Source organism: Amphiura filiformis, chromosome 11 (genome assembly GCF_039555335.1).
Source record: "Amphiura filiformis chromosome 11, Afil_fr2py, whole genome shotgun sequence".
In the NCBI taxonomy this organism is placed as follows: Eukaryota; Metazoa; Echinodermata; class Ophiuroidea; order Amphilepidida; family Amphiuridae; genus Amphiura; species Amphiura filiformis.
Window position 1 is genome coordinate 34955173 of NC_092638.1, and position 25127 is coordinate 34980299.

General features: G+C 37.3%; 1 protein-coding gene and 1 long non-coding RNA gene across 2 annotated transcripts in view; both read right to left on the reverse strand.

The window, feature by feature from the left end:
- The window catches only part of LOC140164776 (uncharacterized), a 406719-nt gene that overhangs the window by 344868 nt on the left and 36724 nt on the right, over positions 1–25127 (reverse strand). The gene's annotated exons all lie outside the window — the stretch shown is intronic.
- LOC140164772 (N-sulphoglucosamine sulphohydrolase-like) lies at positions 2428–22758 on the reverse strand. The gene is given in 8 exon segments (XM_072188142.1): positions 2428–3954; positions 5401–5703; positions 8023–8255; positions 12631–12781; positions 17366–17509; positions 17512–17535; positions 17538–17630; positions 22598–22758. Coding segments are annotated over 8 exon segments (1524 nt in total). The 5' UTR covers positions 22734–22758; the 3' UTR covers positions 2428–3514.

Genomic DNA, 25127 nt, shown 5'->3' on the forward strand with positions numbered 1-25127 from the left:
GACGATCAATTGAAAATTTTGACCTTTTATATTGAAGATATGGATTTTTTTCCCCAAAAGACCTATTTTTTGTTGGTGTTTTGGAAAAAAAATCCATATCTTCAATACGAAAGGTCAAAATTTTCAATTGATCGTCGGCTTTTCATCCCACCTACATACACTTTAAATATAAATCATCAGATTTATAAAGTTTACTTCAAGTACTGTTAAATATCAAAAATATCAATTTTAATGATTTGCCATAAAATGTGTATTACATTGCGAATTTCAAAAATCATTATTTGATATCAGAAGGACATTCTTCGTATTCAGAATGCAATTCGATATGTCTGATGTGCTCTAATGTCCCACAATAAATACTGTCCAAACGCTCATACCCCACCCCTTAAGGTAAAAGAAACAAAATTCCTTGATTAAAGGAGGATTTCGTGATCCTAGCATCCTCTTTTTATGACATTTTTCAGTACATATCCACGAAAGAAGCTTATTCCCAAAATTTCACTTGATTCCGATTTTGGGTTTGCGAGTTATGCATGATTATGTTTATTACACTGCTACAAAAACAATGCGTTGTAATTGCGTTCTGGTGCACCAGAACGAAATTCAAATTTCACGATATCTTTGCAAAACAAATTAATCTGCAAGAAAAATTTTGTACATAAACATTATGTAGCCAGAGGTTTCCAGTGATGTAAAAATCTCAACTTTTTTTGAGAAAAGTGGGGGGATGAGGCTGTGGATCACGAAATGCCCCTTTAAGAGCCAAATAAGAATATCACATCAAATTTCATGAAGCAACATGTCAGGCCCCCCGTAAGATTTTGTAACAACGGGTCACATTTTAAAATGTTATTTTTTGTAAGAAATGGCTTGATGGGAGCTTTGGACATTGTTGAGGGCCCATGTGGCCCAGCAGGTTGACTACCCCTGTGTTAGAGGAGGCCTATGCTACACTCCAAGATGGCATTAGTTGATGATGATGATGCTACACTGCTAAAACTCCCAAGGCTAGTGACAACTGGATTTATTAATTAAATTTCACTACCAAATAAAAGACAGTATAAACAATTCTCGTCTTTTTTATATAAATTTATTATTTCTGTGCATACAAAAATAGTGCCTTACAAAAGTTTTCTCATAGTACATTTATATCCAACCAAGAATGCTCACATGAACACTTTACATGTATTTCAGTGAAAGCTACTAAATGACATAGCTGGTTATCCAGCAAATTATAGATCGCATATGGGGTAAACTGTCAAAACCAGACGTGCCTAATTATTTCATTTAATACTTAAAAATAAAATGTCAAACTATACTGGGTCTTTTCCCATGTTGAGAGTAACCCAATGTTGGATTTCATAGTGGCCCCGCTGGATTAGGTTAGCACCACGGTTTGAATCTACAAGTGTGAAATGGGCAATTCCAAGCATCATTCCGCAACGCAAAGTTTGCATATATGCAAATTAGGGTCGTTTGGAAAAGTTTCTCCCACCTTAATCTTTCACTTACCAAAAATAGTTTCCATTATACTCTTCACCTACCTAATTGGCTGCTGCATTAAAAAGAATTCATGTGCAAACTTTTGCGTTATGGAATGATGGTGCTTGAAATGCCCAAATCCAAGATGGCGTTACTCTCAACTTGAGACGAGACAGACTATAGTTGAACTTGTTACCTTGTAAGACATATAGTGCAAAATGTTAGTCTTACCTACTAACTTAAATTTGTTTATTTTTAAATTCTAATTCAAACTTATACAGGATAATTGGTATAAAAGTGTACAAAAATGCTTGATATTATATCAAAGAAAACATTAACAATGTGAAACAAGAGGTTGAAACAGTCTGTTGGAAAAGAAACAAATGCAGATTTGTTGATTTTGTGTTAGTAGCTAGGAGACTAGATTACAGTCCCAGCCACCAGCGTCTTAGCCAGCCACCTGTCATTTTGGACAGGCAATTTACTCCTGGGACAGGCAAGATTAATGCCTCTGGCAGATGCTACATTCTAAAAATAATCATTGAATATTAGTTCTCAGTACTTAAAACAAGACCAAACTAATAAATAGCTATTTGAACAGACTTAACCCCAAAGAGGTGCAAAATTTGGACAGGGAGTTTTGGTGAAATGACAGACACTTGTCGTCAAATCTTTAGCTAAGACCCTGCGAATGCCCTATCAAGTTGAATACCTACATTCATTTATATGACATCTTCTAATTATCATCTGATACTCCTCACGCTCAAAGAAAGACAAACTATAAAAAAAATAGTTCCCCAAATAATGGTTAATTGAATGAAAAAAGTGCCGCTGGAAAGAAAGAAACCATCACATGCACAATAAATAAGGTCAGGCTTTGATTATGATCTTACAAGCAATGTGAGTATATATATAGATTGATTTTTTGTCATGTTGGCCCCACATGAGATGGCCTGCTATGGTAAACACTGATGGAGTCACATTGGGTTGTAAATACTTTAAATATAGCATTGTGGCTTTTGCATAATGAACCCTGCATAAAATATATACATTGCACAGTGTAAGTTGAGCACCAACTAGTTTCACCAAGACCTACAAATAATTTAGTACAAGATCACCCATCACCCACCACCAATAAACAATGGATAGTCCTTGGTGGTATCCCTGGTACTTTCCTGTATATTTCAAAGAGATTTTGACACATATAAGTGTAAGAGTGATGGAAATTAAGTAGCTACCTTCACCTAGCTTTGGAATAAGTCATATAAGAATACGGTTAAGAATACTTGTAAGTAAGTATTAAAATTTGTCAATTTTGGGCCTGGAAAACTGGACTATACCAGTTAAAATCCATACAAGCCTAATGGAAGACATGATCTTAATTTTACACACAGGGGTGGTAGGTTTCAAATGGAGTCACCCATTCAGGTAACCCCATCTCTACACTCCTTGTGTGGAAGATTAAGGTTATGTCTTCAATAGGGGTGTATGGATTTCAATATGCATAACCTGGGTTTCTTCACCGGATGTCGATTTGTACCAACATTCCTTCCTGTCTTGCATAACAAATGAGACGGATTAACCTCTGAACTGTATCTATTGTTATGCAATATGCCTATTACCTTGTGAGAAGGGAATTTTGGTACAAAATGACTTCCGATAGAAAGACCCAAAACATTCATATTGGAATAAACCAATGTCAGGGAAGATAAACCAATTTTCCCATAAAAATAGCAACATTTACCACAATTCCTTTATTTGTAGAACAAACTCAAAAGCCAAAATTTCATGGAATAAAGCATCCTGCATTTCCCATTTTCCAGCCCTGGGGAATATGCTATTCCATTTTAAATGCACACAACCCCTTTGAAAGACATGACCTTAATCTTCCACACAGGGAGTATTAATTTCAAATGGAGTTACCTGAATGGGTGACTCCATTTGAAATCTGTACTCCCCTCTGTGGAAGATTAAGACCATATCTTCCATAAGGGTTGTGTGGATTTTAAGTGGCTCAATGAATTAATTTAATTTACAGTGTGATCTCATTGTACAGCGGCTGACAGGTTCCATCATCAGCTAAAGCACCATGAGGGTAACACTTCCATGGATCGTGTGTTGCAAGTCGCCAGTCCATCAGACTCTTCTTCATATTTTCGAAGACATCTACAAACTCGCCATTATCTGCTAAGTTGGTCATCTCGTGAGGGTCCTTGATGATGTCATACAGCTCGTACTCTGGTCGGAAGTAGTACGTCTTCAGATCTTTGTACCAGTGGGTTGGTTTGCCGTTCTTTGTGTTGTTGAGAATGTCTTGAAAGGTATGAGACATGAAGAGATCGGTTGCAATCGGGTATGGAGCACGGTTGTTGAGATTGTGGATGAGACGGTATTGCTTTGTTCTGGTGACACGCATTGGGTAGTACATGGTGACTTCATGCATGTCATGACTGGAGTAGACTTGATCCCAACCTGAAAATACATAACAAGGTGTAAGGCACAATGTAATTATATTGTTTCATTCATATTCTCATGTACAAATCGTCGCCCACATACTGTTGTATCTCCCGAAACACATTTTCCGATTTGACATTCTTTCGGAATACATTTGTATCACATATGTTGCTTTGTACAATGTATGTGTATACTCATTTTGTAGTAACTAACATTAAGAAAAGACTTCAAAAATCCTATCACATTTTCCATATGGTATCAAAGTTATAGATCTCTATATCTGCTCCCGATTTTCATGAGAGTATGGTGAGAGCATTAGAGATACGACAGTATATGAAATTCAGTTGTGTGATCTTATCCCAATTTTGTGAATACGCCACTGTGAAAATGCTTATGTGAGAATACAGGGATTGAATTAGACAATGTTTTTTCTTACGAAGCTATCAGCTGTTGAACAAAGAGGTTGTTCAGCGATTGTATAACAATATCACGGAGGAGCTGCTGCGGCAAGGCGTCATCTCCCATGTGAATGTTGTTTTTGTGTGTACTTATTATGTTTAGGGAAACAGCTGCAGTGCGTATGAAAATATTTTATTCGCGTTTAAGCGCAGCGCATTTAGCTGACGAGGGCATCTTGGTAAGAAATGTAGTTACCACCCAAGATGATTCTGCACACCCTCTTCTGAATACGCTCCAAAGCCAGGTGTTGTTCTCAGTAAGCCCTGGATGCCAAACGGGCACCGCGTATTCAAGAAGGGGGCGCACAAAACCAACATAGATAGTAACCAAATCCTCAACTCAGACCAAATCTTTTGAGCCTGGTCAGCATAAACAGCCGGCCACAAGCACGCCTAAGAACGTCTCCAATATGAATGTCCCAACTGAGGTCTTTGGCGATCTTAATGCCCAAAATTTTGATTACATCGGCACTTTTAAGATTTTGATTACATAACCGCAGAGGGGGTAATACCTCGGGATCTTTCATGAAGGAGACGTCCATGTACAAGCATTTGGACGGGTTGTTGTACAGAGCCTAATCGTCAAAATTGTCTAAATCAGTTTGGATAGTACCACCATTTCTGGTATTGATGTTTTCAATTACAGTTAAATCGTCAACATATTTCAAAGCGAGTTTCTTTGGATCGTTCATGCTGGCAGCGTCATTTGCAAGAACCATAAAAATAATAGGCCCATTTAAGGTGCCTTGTGGAACCCCGCCTGAGAGATTTTAATTAATATCTCACTAATTAGATCATATTTAGTATTGAAATTTGGTGCATTTGTATTTGATTTATAGTTGCACTTGCAATGCAACATTTGTTTCACAGAAATGTGTTGCTGAAATCTGCTAGAATTAATTTGCAGATTGCACTGGAAATTATTGCTCCTTTTAAAAAAAAACCCAAAAAGAAATGTTCCTGTGAACATAAGTAAAGTTGCAAATTAATACCACACAATAATTACCTGCACTTGGCTCTTTAAGCAACAATGGCAACATAGAATTGCCCTGCAAATATTTTGGATTTGGAATGTTAAACCAATCCAGCACAGTAGGCACTATATCAGTCGTAGATGTCAAAGCTTCGCTGATTTCTCCCCATCTTTCTGTGTTCACGGGTGATGATACCAGCATCGGTTCACCCATCCCTGGTTCATATAGATTGGTCTTGGCAAGCGGGAATGGAATTCCATTGTCTGAAGTGAAGATAATTAGCGTTTCATCCAGGTACCCATGACTCTTCAACTCACTCAGCAGCATCCCCACACCTATATGAAATCAAATCAAAGTTGCTCTCATTTAGTATCTTAACACTAAAATTATGATAACAAAATATAGTCGCTAGCAGATAAAACTCGGAATGTTGCGTCTAATCATATGGCACCTGTCAATCAAAGTAGGAATGTGCTATGATTAGCTGTCTTGCCGATTGACCCAAATTCACCCAATACATGCGCACAGCATCGTTTGAGTACAGAAGTTTGCCAGGTCCCTCAATGATGATGTCATAATCACTAGGAGTTTGTCATATGTACCATTCAGAGTTATACCTATGCCAACGACTATTGTAGAAAAAGTAAATCAATTATACTGGAACTTGCTTTTTAAAGGAGTATTTGTGATCCTAGCATCCTTTGTAACACTTTTCAGTAGATATCCACGAAAAAAACTTAAGCTCAACATTTCAGTTGATATTCCAATTTTGCATTTGTGAATGATTATGTGTGTTATACTGCTACATACATGTAGGCCACTGTGTTGTAATTCAGTTCGTTCTGGTACACCAGAAAGAAATACAAATTTTACGCTAAACAAATTAATCTGCAGGAATTTGTTTGTTCAAAAAACATTACGTAGCCAAAGGTTTCCAGTGGTATAAAAATCTCAACTTTTTTTGTGAAAAGTAGGGGATGAGACTGTGGATCATGAAACGCCCTTTTAATTGGCAACATTGGGCGATTTCAGTTGAAATCAATACACCCCTTACGAAAGACATAACTTAATCTTCCGCACAGGGAGTGTGAATTTCAAATTGGTTACCTGGATGGGTGGCTCCATATGAAATCTACACCCCCTGTGTGGGAAGCTAAGGTTCTGTCTTCCATAGGGGTGTATGGATTTCAACTGGATTAGCCCATTGTCTCCCATACCATTGGACATCTAGAGGTGACTAATAGTTGACTGGACTCTCATGAGACTGGTCAATCTTTTCAGTAACCTAAAGATATAATGTATACCCCAAGTGGAAAACATTGATTATAGGCACATGCAGTTAAGAGGTACCCAATTTCAAGCTTTTGGGTATTACAATGGATTACAAAAATGCCAGAAACTGGTTCAGAGAAAGGTTGCTTTTTCAAAAATTTCTAAGAAAAATTGGATTGAAAATTTTCATATTTTTTTGCCAAATTTGAGGACATTTTCCATTGTTTGCAAATGAAGCTTCACTTATGCAATCCAAAATGTAGACTATTAATATTTTTGAGTATAGTTTTTTGTTAAATTGGTATAATTTTTGGATCACAGGTGCACATCCCCACCAGATCCATATTTATAAATGCTGGATTTTATAGGATGTTACTTTAGTATATACAGTGGAAAGTTTTTAATACAAAATTTGTGGGCCACAAAATTTAGTTTGTGTTATCAGGATTTTGCCTTATTCATCACATATTACATAGGGATCCAGTGCCAGGGATCTGAAAATCAAGCTTGTCTTATCAGGTTTTTTGTATTATCAGAGCTTGAGTTTCCACTGTAATGTGTCCTATAATGTTTATATACTGCGCCAATAAAATATCCTTACACTTGGAAAAATAATCATAATTTCAAAATTGAACAATTTTGGGGTAAATTTGTTTTTTTAATAGATACACTATCTTCTCCTGCACATTATGACACCCCATCGAATCCAATGTGACCTCAAAAAGTAAAGTTACAAGCAATTGAATAGACGAAGGTACAGTTTTAAAAGTGACAAACTGGTCTATACAAGGCGCAAAAAGATTCCAACAAGCGAAACAAAGAGAAAACACAGCTTCTTCAATGAAGCGTTATTTAAAGCAGTTTTTATTTCAGTTTTTGCTTCTCTGTACTTTTCATAACTTTCATTTTATTTGTCAGTTCTTTTGTTTCAGTTTTCTTTTGGTCCTTTTGTTCTTAATTAAAGCTAAACGCATAAATTAGCCATTCACCACTCTCAAACCAGATGTCTAGTCTGTGGGGTTTTGAATAGGCATGTTTGTCACTTTTAAAACTGGACCTTCGTCTAATCAAATGCTTGTAACTTTGCTTCTTGAAGTCACATTGGATTAAATGTGGTGTCATAATGTGCAGGATTAGATAGTGCATCTATTAAAAAAACAAATTTATCCCAATATTGTTCAGTTTGGAAATAGTGATTATTTTTCCAAGTGTAAGGATACTTTATTGGCGCAGTATAGTTTAAAATTCAGACTGCTAACCAATAATTTCTTGAGATTTTCCATATCTAAATTGAGAGTCTTTTCAAGTTGTTTTTTTCAGATAGAACGATATACTAAATATTTTCTTAGTTTTAGGTCAAAGTGGAACAGGTCATAGTTCACCTGCATCCAATCGACTCCATATTGTATACAACTTGGCCAGTTCTTCTCTTGTTGCCATGGTATCAGGCAAGTAATATGGCACAATAACCTCAGCTGGGTCATAGATGACAGGCTTCCAATCAGGAATGACCCCTACACCATTACCAAATTTCTCACAGAATTCCCCGTAAAGTGGTTTGTAAGGAGGTCCACAGCGATGGTTGTCTTTAAAGCCGATATACAACATAAAAGGGCTATACAGCACAAGAAAGCAGACAAAATTAATAATGAATGGTGCAAGAAAGATATCATGGTGTAGATTATTCAACTAGTATTGTAAAGTGGGAAATTTTTGCAGGGGGTTAATTTTCACGCTTTTCATGGTCGAACAGGCAGTCGCAAATTGTCAACACCGCAAAAATATTTATTACAAATAGTACTTAATGTGAATATATTTCGGAAACACAAATTCAACACCCACTAAACTATCCAGAATTGACAAAATTGCGAACAATTTACCCAGCGAAAATATCCCACTACACAGTAGTTTGTAAAAAACATCAATTACTAGTCTAAAATTTGCAACTCGCTTTCAAGACGCTTAGCTTTGTTGCATCCAATACCATCAGACTTTGTCAGGCATCCAATTGATGATGGTGTGATGTCAGATGACGAGGAAGTTCTTGTAAGGCTCAAGAACTCTTTCAAGTCCTTTGGCATCACTATAGTGCAATTTAGTGTATGGTATCAACAGCGCTGCCTCAAACTGATGACTTTTATGTTGTTATATGTTGGCTACAGAATTAGAGAGAGGAGAACCGGGACTCCCTATACCCCACATACAAATGCGCCGTCAGCTATGGGAAGAAAATTGGGGGTATTCGGGTCCTTACCGACGGTGGGAGGACACAAACGAAAACAATTCTGCGTATCATCTTTAGCATCTTCCAATTGATGCATTTCACTATGAAGCATGTCAAATTACGCTTAGTATGCGATGTCGTGCGTGCATGATAACGCAGCCCTCGAGAGCATTCTGAGAGAAACTGAATACCCCCAATGTTTGCTCCATGCCTGTATCAAGATGGTGGTCAAGTCCTTATGGGAAAGAGTGGAGGATCCTGCTATAAAACAAGACAGGGGAACTCCGCTTCATGTTGTCACACGAATGGGACCCAGTATTACAAGAACTTCCTTGTTGTCTGACGTCACACCATCATCAATCAGATGCCTGATGATAGCAAATTGAGTTGCAAATTTATGTTCTGGTATTAGATAAATTCAAAAATGTGCAAATAATAAGAGATAAAAAAGACTAGTTTGCATCTGACGTCACTATCAATCAAATTCTCTATGATCCTTGATTGGTTAATAGCGCGTACAAGGCAGGTCGATTTATCTGGTGCCGATCGGAGAAAAGGAATAGCAGAAAATGGCGAAAAATTACGTACTTTTACAAGGCAAAAAGCAAATTTTTTAGGCATTGTTGACATGGTGCCTTCGTGAGAGAAACTGTCTTACTATAAAGACATAACTTTTGAGATGGTTTGTATGTTTGAAGGTGCAAAATTAACAATAAGGAACCCGATTTTACCGCCGCGTTCACCAACTCATATCATCACAACACTTGTGAACAAACCGTGCTCGAGTTTGATTGACAGATGAAGTCAGACGGAAACTAGTCTTTTTATCTTTGTCTTTCATTATAGCAGATCAGATCAGCAAGGAGGCAGACAGAAAATGTGCTATTCCAGTTGAAATCCATACACCACCAGTTGAAATCCATACACCACCTATATTAGACATGACCTTAATGTCCCACACAAGGTGTGTAGATTTCAAATGGAGCCACCCATTCAGATAACCCCATTTAAAACTTGCACTCCATGTACGGTATGTAAAATGATGGTCATGTCGTCAATAAGGGTTGTATGGATTATTAACCGGAATAACAAAATCAACAAAATACAACATTAAATGTTAGTATGGTAAATAAGGAAACAAACATGTAATTCCCCAAATGAATAACAATTGTTAGAAGTTGAATTATGAATTCTGTGAGAAATTTGGTGATATGGTATTTTTTTCAATAGTTGTGCATATACTGAATTGCGTATAATTAATTCAGCCAGTCAAACGACAAATGAGTTGATGGTATGCAGTGTAAATCAGAATGAAGTGCAGAAACCTGTTATAGTTAGTATAATAGAGTTATTCTTGAATCATATAGAACCATTCTTATAATTGGCACTTCCCTGCCATTGATGAGTTGAACATCGATATCACATAATCATAAATGTTTTTTCTTAAAAAGCTATCAGTTGTGTTAAAAGCGGTTGTATGACAATATCGCATTGATTGATCAGTTATTCAGGTGAATCGTTAGGATGCATAGTGTTGTCACTTCACGTTTGCTCTTCAGTCAGGGTGAACCAGTAGATTTTCCAGATCTCAACAGTAAGGCGAGGTCGGTTTTTGTTTTTCAAGAATCTTTTTCCCCGTTCTGGTGTTCATTGGGTAAATTAATCCAACTTCTCTCTTTGTCCTTTATCCTGTATGCAGCAAATCACCAAGCCCTGAGTTGCTGCGTCAAGTCATCAATCTCCTATATCCATGTTATTTTTTAATGTGCTTAATATGTTTAGGGAAACAGCGGCAGTGCGTATGAAAATATCTTATTTGTGTTTAAGCGTAGCGCATTTAGCGAATACAAAAACAAAAGTGAGCTCAAGCACGGTATCATCACATGATATAAAATAATAAGAAATAAAACATACGACCATTCTTGACCTCACTTTCACTCTATAGCATCATTTAGCATGTGAATGTGATATCGATGTTCACCCCAACAACAGAAGGTAAGTGGCAAATAATGGTCCACTGATGTTTTTAAAATCAAGATTTAAAACATTTTGTTTTGGTGTGTAGATCGAATACTGCACATATTCAGGATTCACCTTTTCAATAAATCCCATAAGCCTTTGTGAATACTAGACTTCTGATGTTGTCATGCGCACATCATTATTGTGCATTTCCCGGCTTTCAAATTTGCAGTAACAATGTTCGCTAAACGATGTGCACATTGGCATGATGTCAATTACAAAATCTAAAGAATTCTTTAGCTAGAATTTGAGATATGCCAGTCATTTGAATACTACAATTGCCTGTCCTGATTGGACCTTTAAAACATTTACCAGACTAGCACATTGGGGTTCAAAGAGTTCAAATATGTGATGCTATGGCCTTGCTTTGCAAATCTGTATGATCTACTAAAAAGGTCAACAGCCTTTCTCAACACCTATAATTATAATGCAGCATCTGTCAAAGGCATGAATTTTGCCCGTCCCAGGAGCAAACCCCCCATCTAAAATGACGGACAAACGGCGGCTAGCTATAATTAAAGACAGAGATAAATGCAATTTATCGCGTCTGATGTCACTGTCAATTACGATCCTTGATTGGTTTACACAGGTTAATCAGCGCGTAAAAGGAAGACCGATCTATCTGGTGCTGATAGAAAGGGAATAGCAGCAAATGGCGAAGGCGAAAAGCAGCTTTTCTAGGCATTGTGGACATGGTGCCTTCACCAAAGAAAGTTTCCCACTATAAAGACCTAACTTTTGAGATGGTTTGCATGTCGAAAGGTGCAAAACTAACAATAAGGCGCCCGGTTATAAATCCGCGTTCAGCAAGTCATCATCACGACACTTGTAAACAAACCGTGATCTAGTTTGATTGACAGGTGACGTCATTATAAGGCCCTGTATCCATAGGCTGTTCCCTTGTGGTGTGTGCCCTTGTTCTGTGTTCACTTGTTCCCATGTGACCTGCCACACAGACAACCTATGGATACGGCCACTAAGCAAAACAAAGGTTCATTGTCTGTGTGGCAGGTCACATGGGAACAAGTGAACACGGAACAAGGGTACACGCCACAAGGGAACAGCCTATGGATACAGGGCCTTAAGACACTGATCTCAAGTATACCCGCAAATAAAGGCTTGTGTGATTTACCAAAAGGTAATTAACACTGCAATCACACATCAATCATCTACCTGCATCCAATCTACTATATCCGGTGTACTGTGCAGCTATTTCAGCTCTTGTTGCAGGTGTATCCGGTAAATATGGAGGCACAATGACCTCTTCCGCTTATACAATACAGGTTTCCAGTCCGGGATCACCCTTGGCGGACATGCCATCACCAAATCTCTCACAGAATTCACCCCATTTCTTTTTTGGAATTGGCGCTCCACAGCGATGACAATCATTAAATCCGATATATAGCAGGAAACCACTGTGAAAATGCAACATTGAAATTACAATTACACGGTTCGTAATTAAGGTGGCCCCTCGAAAAATGAAGGTTTGTAAATAACAAAGGTTTGTAAATACAAAGAATATGCAAATGAAATCATTAATACATTATGTACACTTAGCATAGCACAAGAGGTGAAAGTTACTCAGTTATTGCATGTAGGCTGCTGAACGGGAGTTTAGGCAAAATATACAAATTATTTTTTCATTAACATTTTGTTAATATGCAAATGCAATACTACAAAACAATATACAAGTTTGAAATTGATCGGTTATTGCGTGTAAGCTGCAGATTCAGAATTGAATACTCACGCGTCACCGTACATACTCAAGAATTCTCTCACTTTTTCCTTCATACATGTAATATTACGACCCACTTGCATCGGGGAATTGTTCTCCTCTGTCTGTTCATAGTCAAATTTGTACACATATTTTGGTCCAACATGTTTCTTCCCAATTATACCTGAAAGAATTGAATAAGAATACTCACTCGTCACCATGCAGACTAAAGAATTCTCTCACTTTATCCTTCATACATGTGATATTGCACCCACTTGTATCAAGGCATTGTTCTCCTCTGTCTGTTCATAATCAAACTTGTACACATATTTTGGTCCGACATGTTTCTTCCCGATTATACCTGAAAGAAGAAATAACTATCAAATATATACACATTGTAGGATCGGAAGTGTACTGGAGGGGAGGGCAGTAATTCCCCCAGAAATCATGTACAGGTGGTCGTTCCTGGGCCATACATGTATATACAGTAAGCAAAAGAATTAAGGTAGCAGTTGTGTTCACCCCTGTATATCCTAAATAAAGACAAATGACTTATTTTCGGTTCTGTGTATTACAATTCCTAAGACATTTTTTAAGAGATTGAACACTTTGTTTTTTAAATTTATTTGGAATGGTGGGAATGACAGGGTTAAAAGAAATTATTTATTCAATGACTACAGTGATGGAGGGTTGCGATGATTGACGTTGAGGCTTTTTCACAAGCTCAGAAATTAGTCTGGTCTAAACACTTATTAGACCCCAATTATGATAGCTTTTGGAAACTTTTAGAGACACAGGTTCTTAAGGTATTTCATAATGATACTACAGTTTTATGGAAAGCTGATGCGCCAAACTGTGTTCTTGCTTTGCTAAAAAATTCACAGTTAGCTGAATCCCTCAGGGTTTGGTATTTGTTCAGAGATAAGGTGAAAGAGAACCTAGGGTACTGTGACTATCATCTTCAGAATTCCATTTGGTGGAACCGAAAGGTGCGTCTTAAAACTAAGAAGTTCTTTTTTTTATCAGGATTGGTTTGAACATGGTATTTGCACTCTGAATGACCTTAATAGAGGTCATAACTTAGTGAAAACATTTGAAGATCTTGTTATGGAATTTGATATCTCTATTAAGGACAGAAGAAAATACAACTCTCTTATGAATGGTATTTTAATTGATTGGTTCTACAGTCCCAAAACGGTTCAGGTGAATATTTTAGATAACATAGTTGCTACTTTGTTTGAAAATAGCAAAATTACCAAGTATTCTTACAATATTTTGAAAGCAAAGTACAGTCCTGTAAACACCGAACTATTTTGGATTGATGCCTTGAATCTTGAAGACGATATTGAATGGAATAAAATTCATGATAACAACTTTACTTGCAGTATTGAAACTCAGATGAGAGCATTTTACTTTAAAGTTTTTCATAGAGCTGTTTGTACCAATAAATTTCTTCATAAGATTGGTAGAACTGATTCTCCATTTTGTTGTTTTTGTAAAAAAATGATGAGACCCTGGTACATTTGTTTTGTGAATGTGAAAAATTACTTGTTTGTGGGATAGCTTGAGTGCCTTGATTGAAAGTAAAACCGGTGAGTGTTTTGGATTCTCAAATTTTCAGAAAATGTTTGGTTTGGATGTTGAAGAATCTGAGCACAAAAATGCCATCAACTTTCTTGTTTTATGTTTGAAATATTATATTCATAGATGCAAATTTCAAGATGTCAACCCTAGTTTTCAAGCTTACAAGAACATGGTGAAAGTTAAATTTGGCACAGAATATAAAATTATGGAAAGCAAGGGAAAACTGGGTAACCATTTTAAGAAGTTTTCCTTTGATCTTGGTTTTTAATGGGATGCAATTTTCATTTATCATGGTGTGTTTTATATATTTTTACCCCTTTTTTAATTTTCCTTTTCTTTTTCTTTTTTTTGCCATGGTGGACCATGTTATTTGGACTGTGATATGGGAAAGTTTTCAGTGTTTTGTCTTGTCACTTGTCCTGCATGTTTGTGTGTGGGGTGTCTGGGGGGTTTGTGTTTTGTGTAGAAAATCCCTGGTCTAATTTTTTTATGCACTCGTAACCAACATGAGTTGCTTGATCTTATTATGCATGTTGTATGGTGCTGATTCTGCCCACCCATGGCAGGGGGACCCAACAGTTGCCTTTGTGTTTTCATGCTTTTGCTGGGCTACCACTTCTTTTTCTGCTTGCCTTTTTCATCACTCTTGGTAGCGTAGCATTTGCTTCTTTTTTTTTTTAATAATTTTTTAACAGAGGTATTGGTTGGGTCCTGTTGTCGTGGTGGGGCAGTACTATTTAAATCTCATTGTCATAATCTGATTGTATCTTTGCATCTATCTTGGTTACCGTAATTAAGTTGGGGTCTGGTGGACCATGTCTGTATGTTCTTTTTCCCTTCCACCAGGCCCAAGTACAGGTGAATAAAAATGGAAAGAAAAAAAAAAAAAAGACAAATGTGTCAAAAATTATTTGTTGAAATTAGTTGAAAATTAAAGAAACGGTGACCCAAAACCTAATGAAGATATGAAATAAAAAGTTGCACTTTTGTGTTCTAATCTATGAAAGCACAACGCTAGTTTTTCATGCCAATCAATGAAAGCACGGCGCTAGTTCTCTTGTTGTCGAACGCTTTGTATACAAATCAATCGGGCATGCAATGTGGCAAACTGCAACTTTTAAATTAGCATCTTCCTTGGGTTTTTGGGTCGCCGTGTCTTTATTTCTTGAACAATGTCAACGAATTTAGGTTTTAGATTCGAGCTAAAAGATGCAGCTATTGGCTGTTGGTTCCAATTATGACATATCTGCCTTTGTTTAGGATATACAGTGGGTGAATGTAACTGGTACCTTAATTATTTGGCTTACTGTATACTGATAGTTCATGTTTAAATAAGAACATCTGTTAAATCTGCATTTCAAACCAACATGATCCATTAATATTGCATTCACACTTCACTTGTACCAGTAAGTCATTCTGAAATATTAATATTGATCGGGGCATCACTAAAAGCTATTGAGAAGGGGGAAGTGTTATATACTGATAAGAACACCCATCGGTGTGGTGAACTCTTGTTTTTGTCAGTATATTCACAAGCTTGTGTCACTGTTCCGAAAACCAGACCACACCACTGTCGGATTGAATTATTGGAAAGGGGAGCTGCTTTTGTCAGAGCTGTAACAATTTAAACAAAACAAAACACAATGATTAGTAAATTATATACACAGAACGTCAGGTAAAATATGTCCTGCTGAATTATGCAATCAGAAAAGACAAGAAATATTTGTAAAATGACCTCAAATGAAGGAACATTCCATATATAAAATACCATAGAAATTCATAAGGCCAAAAAAGAGTATGTTTGGGCTCACACTAGCTCGAGATACTCTAGCTAAAATACAGGTTTACATTTACTATCTTACATTATCTTGCTGTATTTCAGCTAGAGCTCCAAACGACAAGCTTCCGGGTTTTTTTGGAGAACAATACTGTTACCGCCTCGAGCCCGCCCTACTCATTATTTCATTGTACTTATTGCAATTTGCCTCCACACATTACGTAATCAACACAAAGCTTTTGTGAGGATTAGTGAGTGGATAAGAAATTGACAGTGGAGGATCTGAAGGACACGCCGATTGTTAGTTGTCAATCATGAATTGCCATAGCGTATTAATATTTTACTGCATGGCATTCCGCAAACACCAAGACAAATTATGCCGTATTTTCCCAAAGATCATCTCATATGAAGTAAGCTGAATGCGATCTGTACTTTTGTAACATTCCGATCGCTTTTGATCACCTATTATCGTGAATTTGCTTGAAAACATGTGAGTTCATGTTGTGTAAACATAATTAGCATAGACACAAATGAAATTACGATGCAATACAATGCAATTTGAATGCGCACCAGATCTATAGAAATAACGTTGCCCGGTTTTATGCAGAATTAGACCCTGTCTGGCTCACACGGTCCCCATTATTTTTTTACCTTATACAATCTTTAACTGGGTAAATATACATCTGTAACATTTAACTTACCTGTATGTTTGGTCAAGAGAATGTAAAATTTTGAACATGTTTGCAAAATACTTCACATCACATCTGTTGCTCCCGAGAATCACTGTGGCTTAGTCCCCCGGGGGGTACTCAAGTTTGGTTTTGGTAGGGGTGTTGCCGCTGAGAATTTGAAAGTGGACCCATAAATATACCAATTTTTCAAGAAATTTGGACCCATCGATATACCAAAAGTCAAAATTTTCGCCAAATTGGCTTATTTTTTTACAAATTTTCCCAAAAATTTTGGGAAAATTTCGAGCAAAATTGAGCTATTTTCTGAAAAAATTGAGAAAATTTTGAAAAAAGGACCCATCCATATAACAAAATTGGCTTGGAAAAAGGGGTCATTGATATACCAAAAGGCCGAAAATGCTACCCATGTTTGCGGCACGTCCCCGTATGGTCATTTGTACTGAGTACCCCCCCGGGCTTAGTCCCATCATTGCATAGGAGAAATTATCTTAAGAAGCCTAGGTTAACATTTTTGTTGACACATACATAAATATACGCATACACGGCCCCTACACAGGCAACAGAACTCATTTTTTTTAATCTCCTGTCCGGACTTATTTGGTGGCGACAAAAATTGGGAAAACAAACAAGATTTGGAATGTAAAAAATGGTTGACAAGCAGCATTGACAAAATCGAACATGTACGAATCAATTGAAAATAACAAGTTCAACAAACCTGTCTTGATATTAGATTTCTTCAGTATCAGCGGCAAAGTTTGCACACTATCGAAACTCATGAAGTGATTGGGAAGATGATGCAATCCATACATGCCATTCTGGTGCTGTGGCATGCCAGTCAAGATGGCCGACCTACTGGGGAACAACTGCTAACCGAAGTGAACGCATGCGGATCAAGACACTTCTTTTGGCTAAATCATTGAGATGAGGTGTCTTGCTGACTGTGTTGTTGTAGATTTGAGTTTCAAAGCCAACATCGTCACCTGCAACCAAGGAAATACCAAAAACATTGGTACTATTAATAGTGTTATTTTTTAAGTTATTACATTTCGTCATTAGGCAGGATAAGCCTCTCATGTATGTACAAAGTTTGTGACCCTTGAACATGTTTAAAACAAAGCTGCCAAGCGGTTTACGAGATTTTGCTTTAAACATGTCCAGGGGCCAATGACACCTAGGAGGTTTTTCGTACCTAACAACGATTTGTGTATCTATGCCCATTCTGATCACTTTTCATATTGTGATCATGATATCCTCCTTGTCATCATGACTGCCACTGCCACGCCCGTCATCACTCATCATCATAATATTGGTTACATTTTTCCATTGACAAATCCAAGGAATTTCGAAGGATGCAAAAATCACCAGAAATAGCGGCCAATCCCACGGGAAATGTGGATCCCCTGGGTTAATTGTCACTGCCTATTCAAAGGCGTAATGCATGATCGTTTCCAAAGTAAAAAAATACCCACTATTTTGCATGGTTTCTGCATATTTGTTACCCCTATTTTACCCTATTTTACACAAAAACTAGTACAAATTAGCCTTTAAAATTACTCACTATTTGTTGCATTTCAAGTATACTTTACAAAAGTGCCTCTTTCAAGTTTTTTAACATTTCAAGAACACGCATCAAAGAACACATGCCCACAGCGCCCAAACTGGGAAGTCCCTATTAAATTATAGTTAGTGACGTAATCGGTGTAAACAAACCCCAGAAACTGAGTGAGTTGCTGAATATTAGGAAGGCACAAAAGTTTCACAAAAGTGAAATCCAGGAGTATTTAGTAAGAAATGATACGATTTCTTGGGATTTTCAACATTCTCAGGATTCACAAAAAAATGTACCAGATTTTTTAATTTTGAGTACACCGTCGTCAAAAACAACCCTATTTTAAAAATATTTTTAGACTTTCAAAGTTTTGGCGAGTGATGGCTTCTTCAGAATTACCACTGGGATCCACTTCCGGTGTTATCACTTAGAACATTGACTATGTGTACACATGATCATTCCCAATTTTGTGAAAAAAGGGGTTATTTTTAAACTATAGTCAAAATATTAAATTCTCGATCATGAGAGCCAACTTCGGTACAATATACGCACAGTTATTTGCGTCAAGCATACTACGCAAAGACTGGCGCTTTCAGCGCAAACACAGCTTTTGAGAATTGACCAATCCCAAAGTCATTGCTAGGCAAGGTCAAGGTTCAGTCATGCAGGTTGTGCGATCGTGTTATTCTATGAAAAGTATGCTGACGTAGAAGGTACATCCTCTATCTCATGATCGAGAATTTGTTATTTTGCCTAATAATATTCATGTATTTAAAAGCCCAAGCCTAGGGCCGGGAGGCTTGCCAAGGCTATGCAAAAAGTCGGCAGGCATGGGTTTACCTAGTGCCGTACTATTACGCTGACTTTCGTATTCGGCGATGAGGACGATTTCGACCTCCTGGTTTGTTTACAAACAGAGAGGTAGACAGAAGACCGTTCCGCTTGTCCAAACACTCAAGTATCAGAAGGATGGTCCACAATAGCGTGATTCACGTAACATGAATAGGGATTAAAAAGCTGTCACGTAGAACCATGTGCTTCTAATTGTCCAATTTGCCATCAAGATTTCATGGAAACAGTTCAGACCCAGAACAGGATCATGTCAGAAATTAATATTTTGTTCGGGTTGGTACAATTTGTGACCCTACTTCTCATACCCGACTTTTCATACCCCACTTGACCCGACTTATTTTTTAAGTTTTGTGAGATATTAGCAGCGTATTCAGTAGGTAATCAAATATTGAACAAATACTATACACATTTCCTTTATTATCGACTAAAATAACAGCATTTTCAAGCATTTTTTTATAGCAAATTTCAAAGCCTCCTTCAGCGATATCCAGATACAATTAGCATTGATGAGTTTTGAGCCCTGTGCAATAGAAATCACCCGGACTAATTTGCTCAAGCCAATCAATAAGTGTTTGCTTATTGACCAATTACCAGGAGAAAAGTCAATAACTGGTTATACCTTTATCTGCTAACTTGGTTGAACCTGGTGGGGTGGTACGTTGAAGTCAATGTTCAATAAATGCCAAATGTTGCTAGCAGTAAAAGAGCTAAATAGGCCTACTGCATGCAATGACAATAAAAAAAGTTTATGTCGTCATGCGTATATCTTAAGGTGGTATTTGAGGCATATTCTAGAAATTAATAAATGGCTGAGACAAAACCGTTTGTGTCTTTCAGAAGATTTTAAGGTACAGGTATGTAATTTGAAAATGAATCATTTGAGTTTGATTTGTTTGACTAGAGTCACTAGACCTTTAATTCGTTTTAGGCCTAACTTTTTAATATACTCTTTATAGTATAGATATTTTGTTACTTTCGGATTTTTTTTTCATTTTGATTTTGAGTATAGTATGGTCGCCACATCTCTAAGATGGAAACCAAAGGACTTATAATAACCAGAGCGACAGAAAAAGTAGTAACACATTCAAAATAAAGGAATTTTATCAAAGGTGTAAATATTTTCATTAACGAATAACTGGAGTAACATGAAAAGTAGAAACATGGGGGAGACTCATTTATTGACATTCAACAGAATGTAAACTTACTTATAGTTGCCCCACCCGTCAGCTTCTAAGTAGTCAATGAAAACTAAAGAAGTGTTTTGTTTCCATACAGTGCAGACAAAGTAGCGTAGTCAGCGGGAGGGGGTGGGGGAAGGGGAAAGAGTGACCCCTTGACAAAGCATTAAAGAGAAAAATGCCCCTTGACAAAATATTAAAGAGATAATCGGGAAGGCAAAGGAAAAGAAAAGGGGCAAAGAGCCAAAATTCATCCCGATCATGGGCCATAGCCTTAAAAGTAATGTCTCAATAAAGCCCTTTTTGGAAGCTCGAACTTAACATGATGTAGGCTAGCCTACAGTCATGACAGTCGCTAAAACTGATATAGACCTTTTATATGCTCCACCGATAATTACCGGGTCAAATTGATGCAACCGGGAATTTTTTGTCCCCCAACCTACCTGAAATCCCCCCCTCGACTAAGAAAGCTGGCTATATGCTCCTGACAGTGTTTTGTTTCCATACAGTGCAGACAAAGTAGCGTAGTCAGCGGGAGGGGGTGGGGGAAGGGGAAAGAGTGACCCCTTGACAAAGCATTAAAGAGAAAAATGCCCTTGACAAAATATTAAAGAGATAATCGGGAAGGCAAAGGAAAAGAAAAGGGGCAAAGAGCCAAAATTCATCCCGATCATGGGCCATAGCCTTAAAAGTAATGTCTCAATAAAGCTCTTTTTGGAAGCTCGAACTTAACATGATGTAGGCTAGCCTACAGTCATGACAGTCGCTTAAAAACTGATATAGACCTTTTTATATGCTCCACCGATAATTACCGGGTCAAATTGATGCAACCGGGAATTTTTTGTCCCCCAACCTACCTGAAATCCCCCCCTCGACTAAGAAAGCTGGCTATATGCTCCTGACAGTGCCAGTATTTTTGGTAACGAACCGGAGCAATATTGAAAAACAAACTTGAAACATCAACCTTCTTTTGTGATGACTTTTAGAACCTTCTTTTGGAATGGGATGGGGGCATCTTTTGTAATGATTTTCGGAACTGTCTTTTTAATGGGCCGAGCCATTATTGGCATAACCACAACCGCATTAATTAACCTTCTTTTGATCTTCTTCTGTTATGACTTTCGGAACATTTTTTAAACTTTTGAATTCATAGTATGACCGTCACATCTCTAGTAAGATTGTTTTTTTGTTTTGTTTTTTTTTCTTCTTTTCTTCAATATTTTTTTTTCATTTCTTTATTCAACGATAAAGAAGGAATGTTTTTTATCTAGGCCAAGGTACAAAAATATTTTTGTTTTAACGAATAACCGGAGCGACATTGAGATGTAAAGCAGATGTAGGCCTATCATGTAGACATTATCATGATTATGGGGGCATATGCGCATTGTTGGAATGAAATGTTCTCAATTTATTAACATGTTTTTGCTTTTAAATAGAAAAAACATTTTAGATCTACATGTAAAGACATAATATGCAATTTTCTAGTTGATATGCTGAGGCTGAAGTTCATTACAGCATGTTTAGACATCAAATCAGTCCAACAAATCCATTATCCACCCATTTAGTGATAGCCCCCTTTTGAAACCAGTTTTCTATTAAATAAAAATGTTATATATTACATATAATGAGCACTTCCGAGTCATATTGGTTCATTGATTATTGATAAAAAATAATTACAAATAAATTTAAAATATGTGAATAATAAAAACGTATGTCCGATTAGCTTAAAACATTGCCCTACTCAATTAGTCTATATTTTAAACATGCATAGAGCACTTCCACAATGCCTCTAATACCACCTTAATGCGACAGACAGATAAATGACTGGTTTGGAGATTATGGCAGCGAACGAGGAAGTGCGAGGTTTATAAATGTTTTCGAAAATATGATTTTTCACTAATCACACTGATTTAGCCTTGTCAGTTCAGTAGACATCATTTACACTTTATTAAGTATTCATAGAAATATTTAAACAGATTTATTGTAATGAAAAAAAGTCGGGTCAAGTGGGGTATGAAAAGTCGGGTATGAGAAGTAGGGTCACAAATTGTACCAACCCATTTTGTTCTGGGTCTGATTATTCGGACTAGGGTTTACCATGTAATTCTGGACATATAATTCAACAGGTTGATGACGGCAAAGAGAAGGTCTAATTTCAATGCATGAATGAGACATATGTCCCTGTGACTTTTCATGGCCATACCTTCTAAGTTCATGGTCATGCGAGTGAATGAATGGTCCCCGCCCCGGGAATGGTCAATGCAAAATTTTCAGCATTTTCTTTTTTTGAAAGTAAGCTTAACTTTTGATATTCAACCAAAAGCAGTAGAAATATTGTTCTTTATACAGAACATAACCAATAACTTACCGAGCATAATAAGCACATTTCTCTTTCCTTCAATGTAACTGAATGTTGTAAATAACAGAGCAATCGTCAACAAACTGTAAGCCATCATGTTGATCATTTCACTTTCCAGCCTGACTTTGTGATGCTGCTCAGTCATGTGACCGCACGGTCATGTGATCTACCCTGCTAATTTGGTTGAGTTATTTTGAAATGACAACCATTTTTAGGAAGTTAGATTATTTTACATTGTTTTACCTCGCAACAAAAATAAACATAGCAAGACGTGGTAAAATGATCTAGGCTATCTTGAGATACCGTAAAATGGGGTAACTTTGGGCACTTTTCAGAGTTTTTAAACCACTGCTTCCAAACAAAACCAATCATATTTCTAATTAACTCTTTTTTGTGACATTAGGGTTCCCTTCTACACCTTGAAGTTGAAAAAGATTTTTTTAATAATTTTGTAAGGGTGCCCTAGGGGTTCAAAATGACCTGACCACAGTTACCCCGCCTTTGGGGCAACTTTGGTCACAGTATTACATTCCATGAAGGAAAAAAAATCAAAAAAATTGATCTTTGCTGAATATGGGCAAGTTGTTGTTTTTGTGACATTTGACACCTTGCAAAATTAATCAAACACACATCCTTGCTCACAAATATCGATTTTATTTTTCTGAAAAAATGTAAAAAATGCTGATTTTGGTCAAAAATCCGCTTTTTTCGTAAATTTCAAGGAAATTACACATGAGCGACTATTATTTCTTCCAAACATATTTCTTAACAAATTGACACCAAATATGACTAAAAACAATATTGCTGTACGAAAATATGACCATTTAAAAAAATATATTTGACCGACCAAAGTTACCCCGCTGACCGAAGTTACCCCATTTTACGGTAGGTTGTTTTGCCCTGCTATCATCAATGCATTTGGGTTTACCTAGGGTCTTGGCTAATGTGGTAAAATGATCTAACTTTGAGATAGCTCATTTTACCACATTAAAAACATGAAAAGTGACAAAAAAGTGTCAAGATAGGCTCTGGTATCTTCAAAACGAAGCACGGCGGTGGTGATTTGAGGATGTCACCAATAGAAAGAGCACTCTCACATTACCCAATAGGCCTACATGGATTTATCTCAAAATGTCCAAATTTCAAGTTAGATCGTTTTGCCAAATCAGGGCCGTGGTGTGGGCATATGATAGGCTGGTGGAGTGGTGGTGTGCAAGGGCGTAAATCGGGTGGGGGGACACGTCCCCCTCACTTTTTAAAGTGGGGGGACACAATATCAAATGTCCCCCCACTTTTTGGTCCCCACCCCTAAAAAAAAAAAAAAAAAGGAAAAGAGAGAAGAGAAAGGGAGAAAAGAGAAGAGAAAGGAAAAAGAGAAGAGAAAGGGAGAAAAAAGAAGAGAAAGATTAAATTGCATGTAATTGAGTATGCCCATCACTGCCCATGCCTACAAAAACCGCACAGTCCGTTATATATAGGCCTGTGGTTATTTTAGGCGTTGCGTGAAGGTGGGTCCACGGCCCATATAAGCTTGTGAAAATTCCTGCGGGCCCGCCTATATGCAGGGCCTGTCACATTTATCACCAAAAAATGATTTCAACATCAATCCATGCATGCTTTAGTAATTGTGAATCTCAAATCTCAAGTAAAATTTTGACCAAATGACTTCAATTGGACCTTTATTTTGAGAAATTTTCCAACGTCTGAAGGGGCCGTCCCCCTCAGACACCCCCTACAAGTGGTCGCTTTCACTTCTACACCCGCAGGCGCGGATTCAGGGGGCAGGTCTTATATAGGCCTAACATATCAGTGGACCTGTGTAACATTTAACATTTTGCTAATTGAGTTCGGACCCTTTATTTTTTAAGCAATGATTTAAATAGTGTAAATATGATGCACCAAATGGTTTCAACTTCTCAGGAACATCCCCCTGCGTAGTGGGTAAACAAGTAGCCATTTTCGGTTCTGCTTTCCACATTTGCCAATTTATGTATATAATTTAATAGGCCTACAATAATAGGGAAAACTTTTCCACATAGGCTTCATGCATGGACCGTCATTTCACACATTTTTGGCTTTCTTAAACTAAAATTTTACACACTAATAGTGCCAAAATGGGCCACCAAATCGCTTCAATTAGGTATTCATTTTGCAAAAGTTTCTTACTTCTGAGGGGCACATCCCCCTCAGACACCCCCTGTATAGTGGCTAAACAAGTAGCCATTTTCACTTTTGCTTTCCACATTTGCCAATTTATGTCATTTATAGGCCTACGGAAAACTTTTCCACGAAAGGGTTTGTGGACTGTCATTTCACAAATTTTTGGCTTTTTTAAAGTAAAATTTTACACACTAATAGTGCCAAAATGGGCCACCAAATCGCTTCAATTAGGTATTCATTTTGCAAAAGTTTCTTACTTCTGAGGGGGGCACATCCCCCCTCAGACACCCCCCTGCGTCGCGCAAGCGCAACGCGATGGCCGCTTTGCGTCCATTTTTACTGTATTGATTTCCCCCACTGTCAGTGTGTCCCCCCCCCC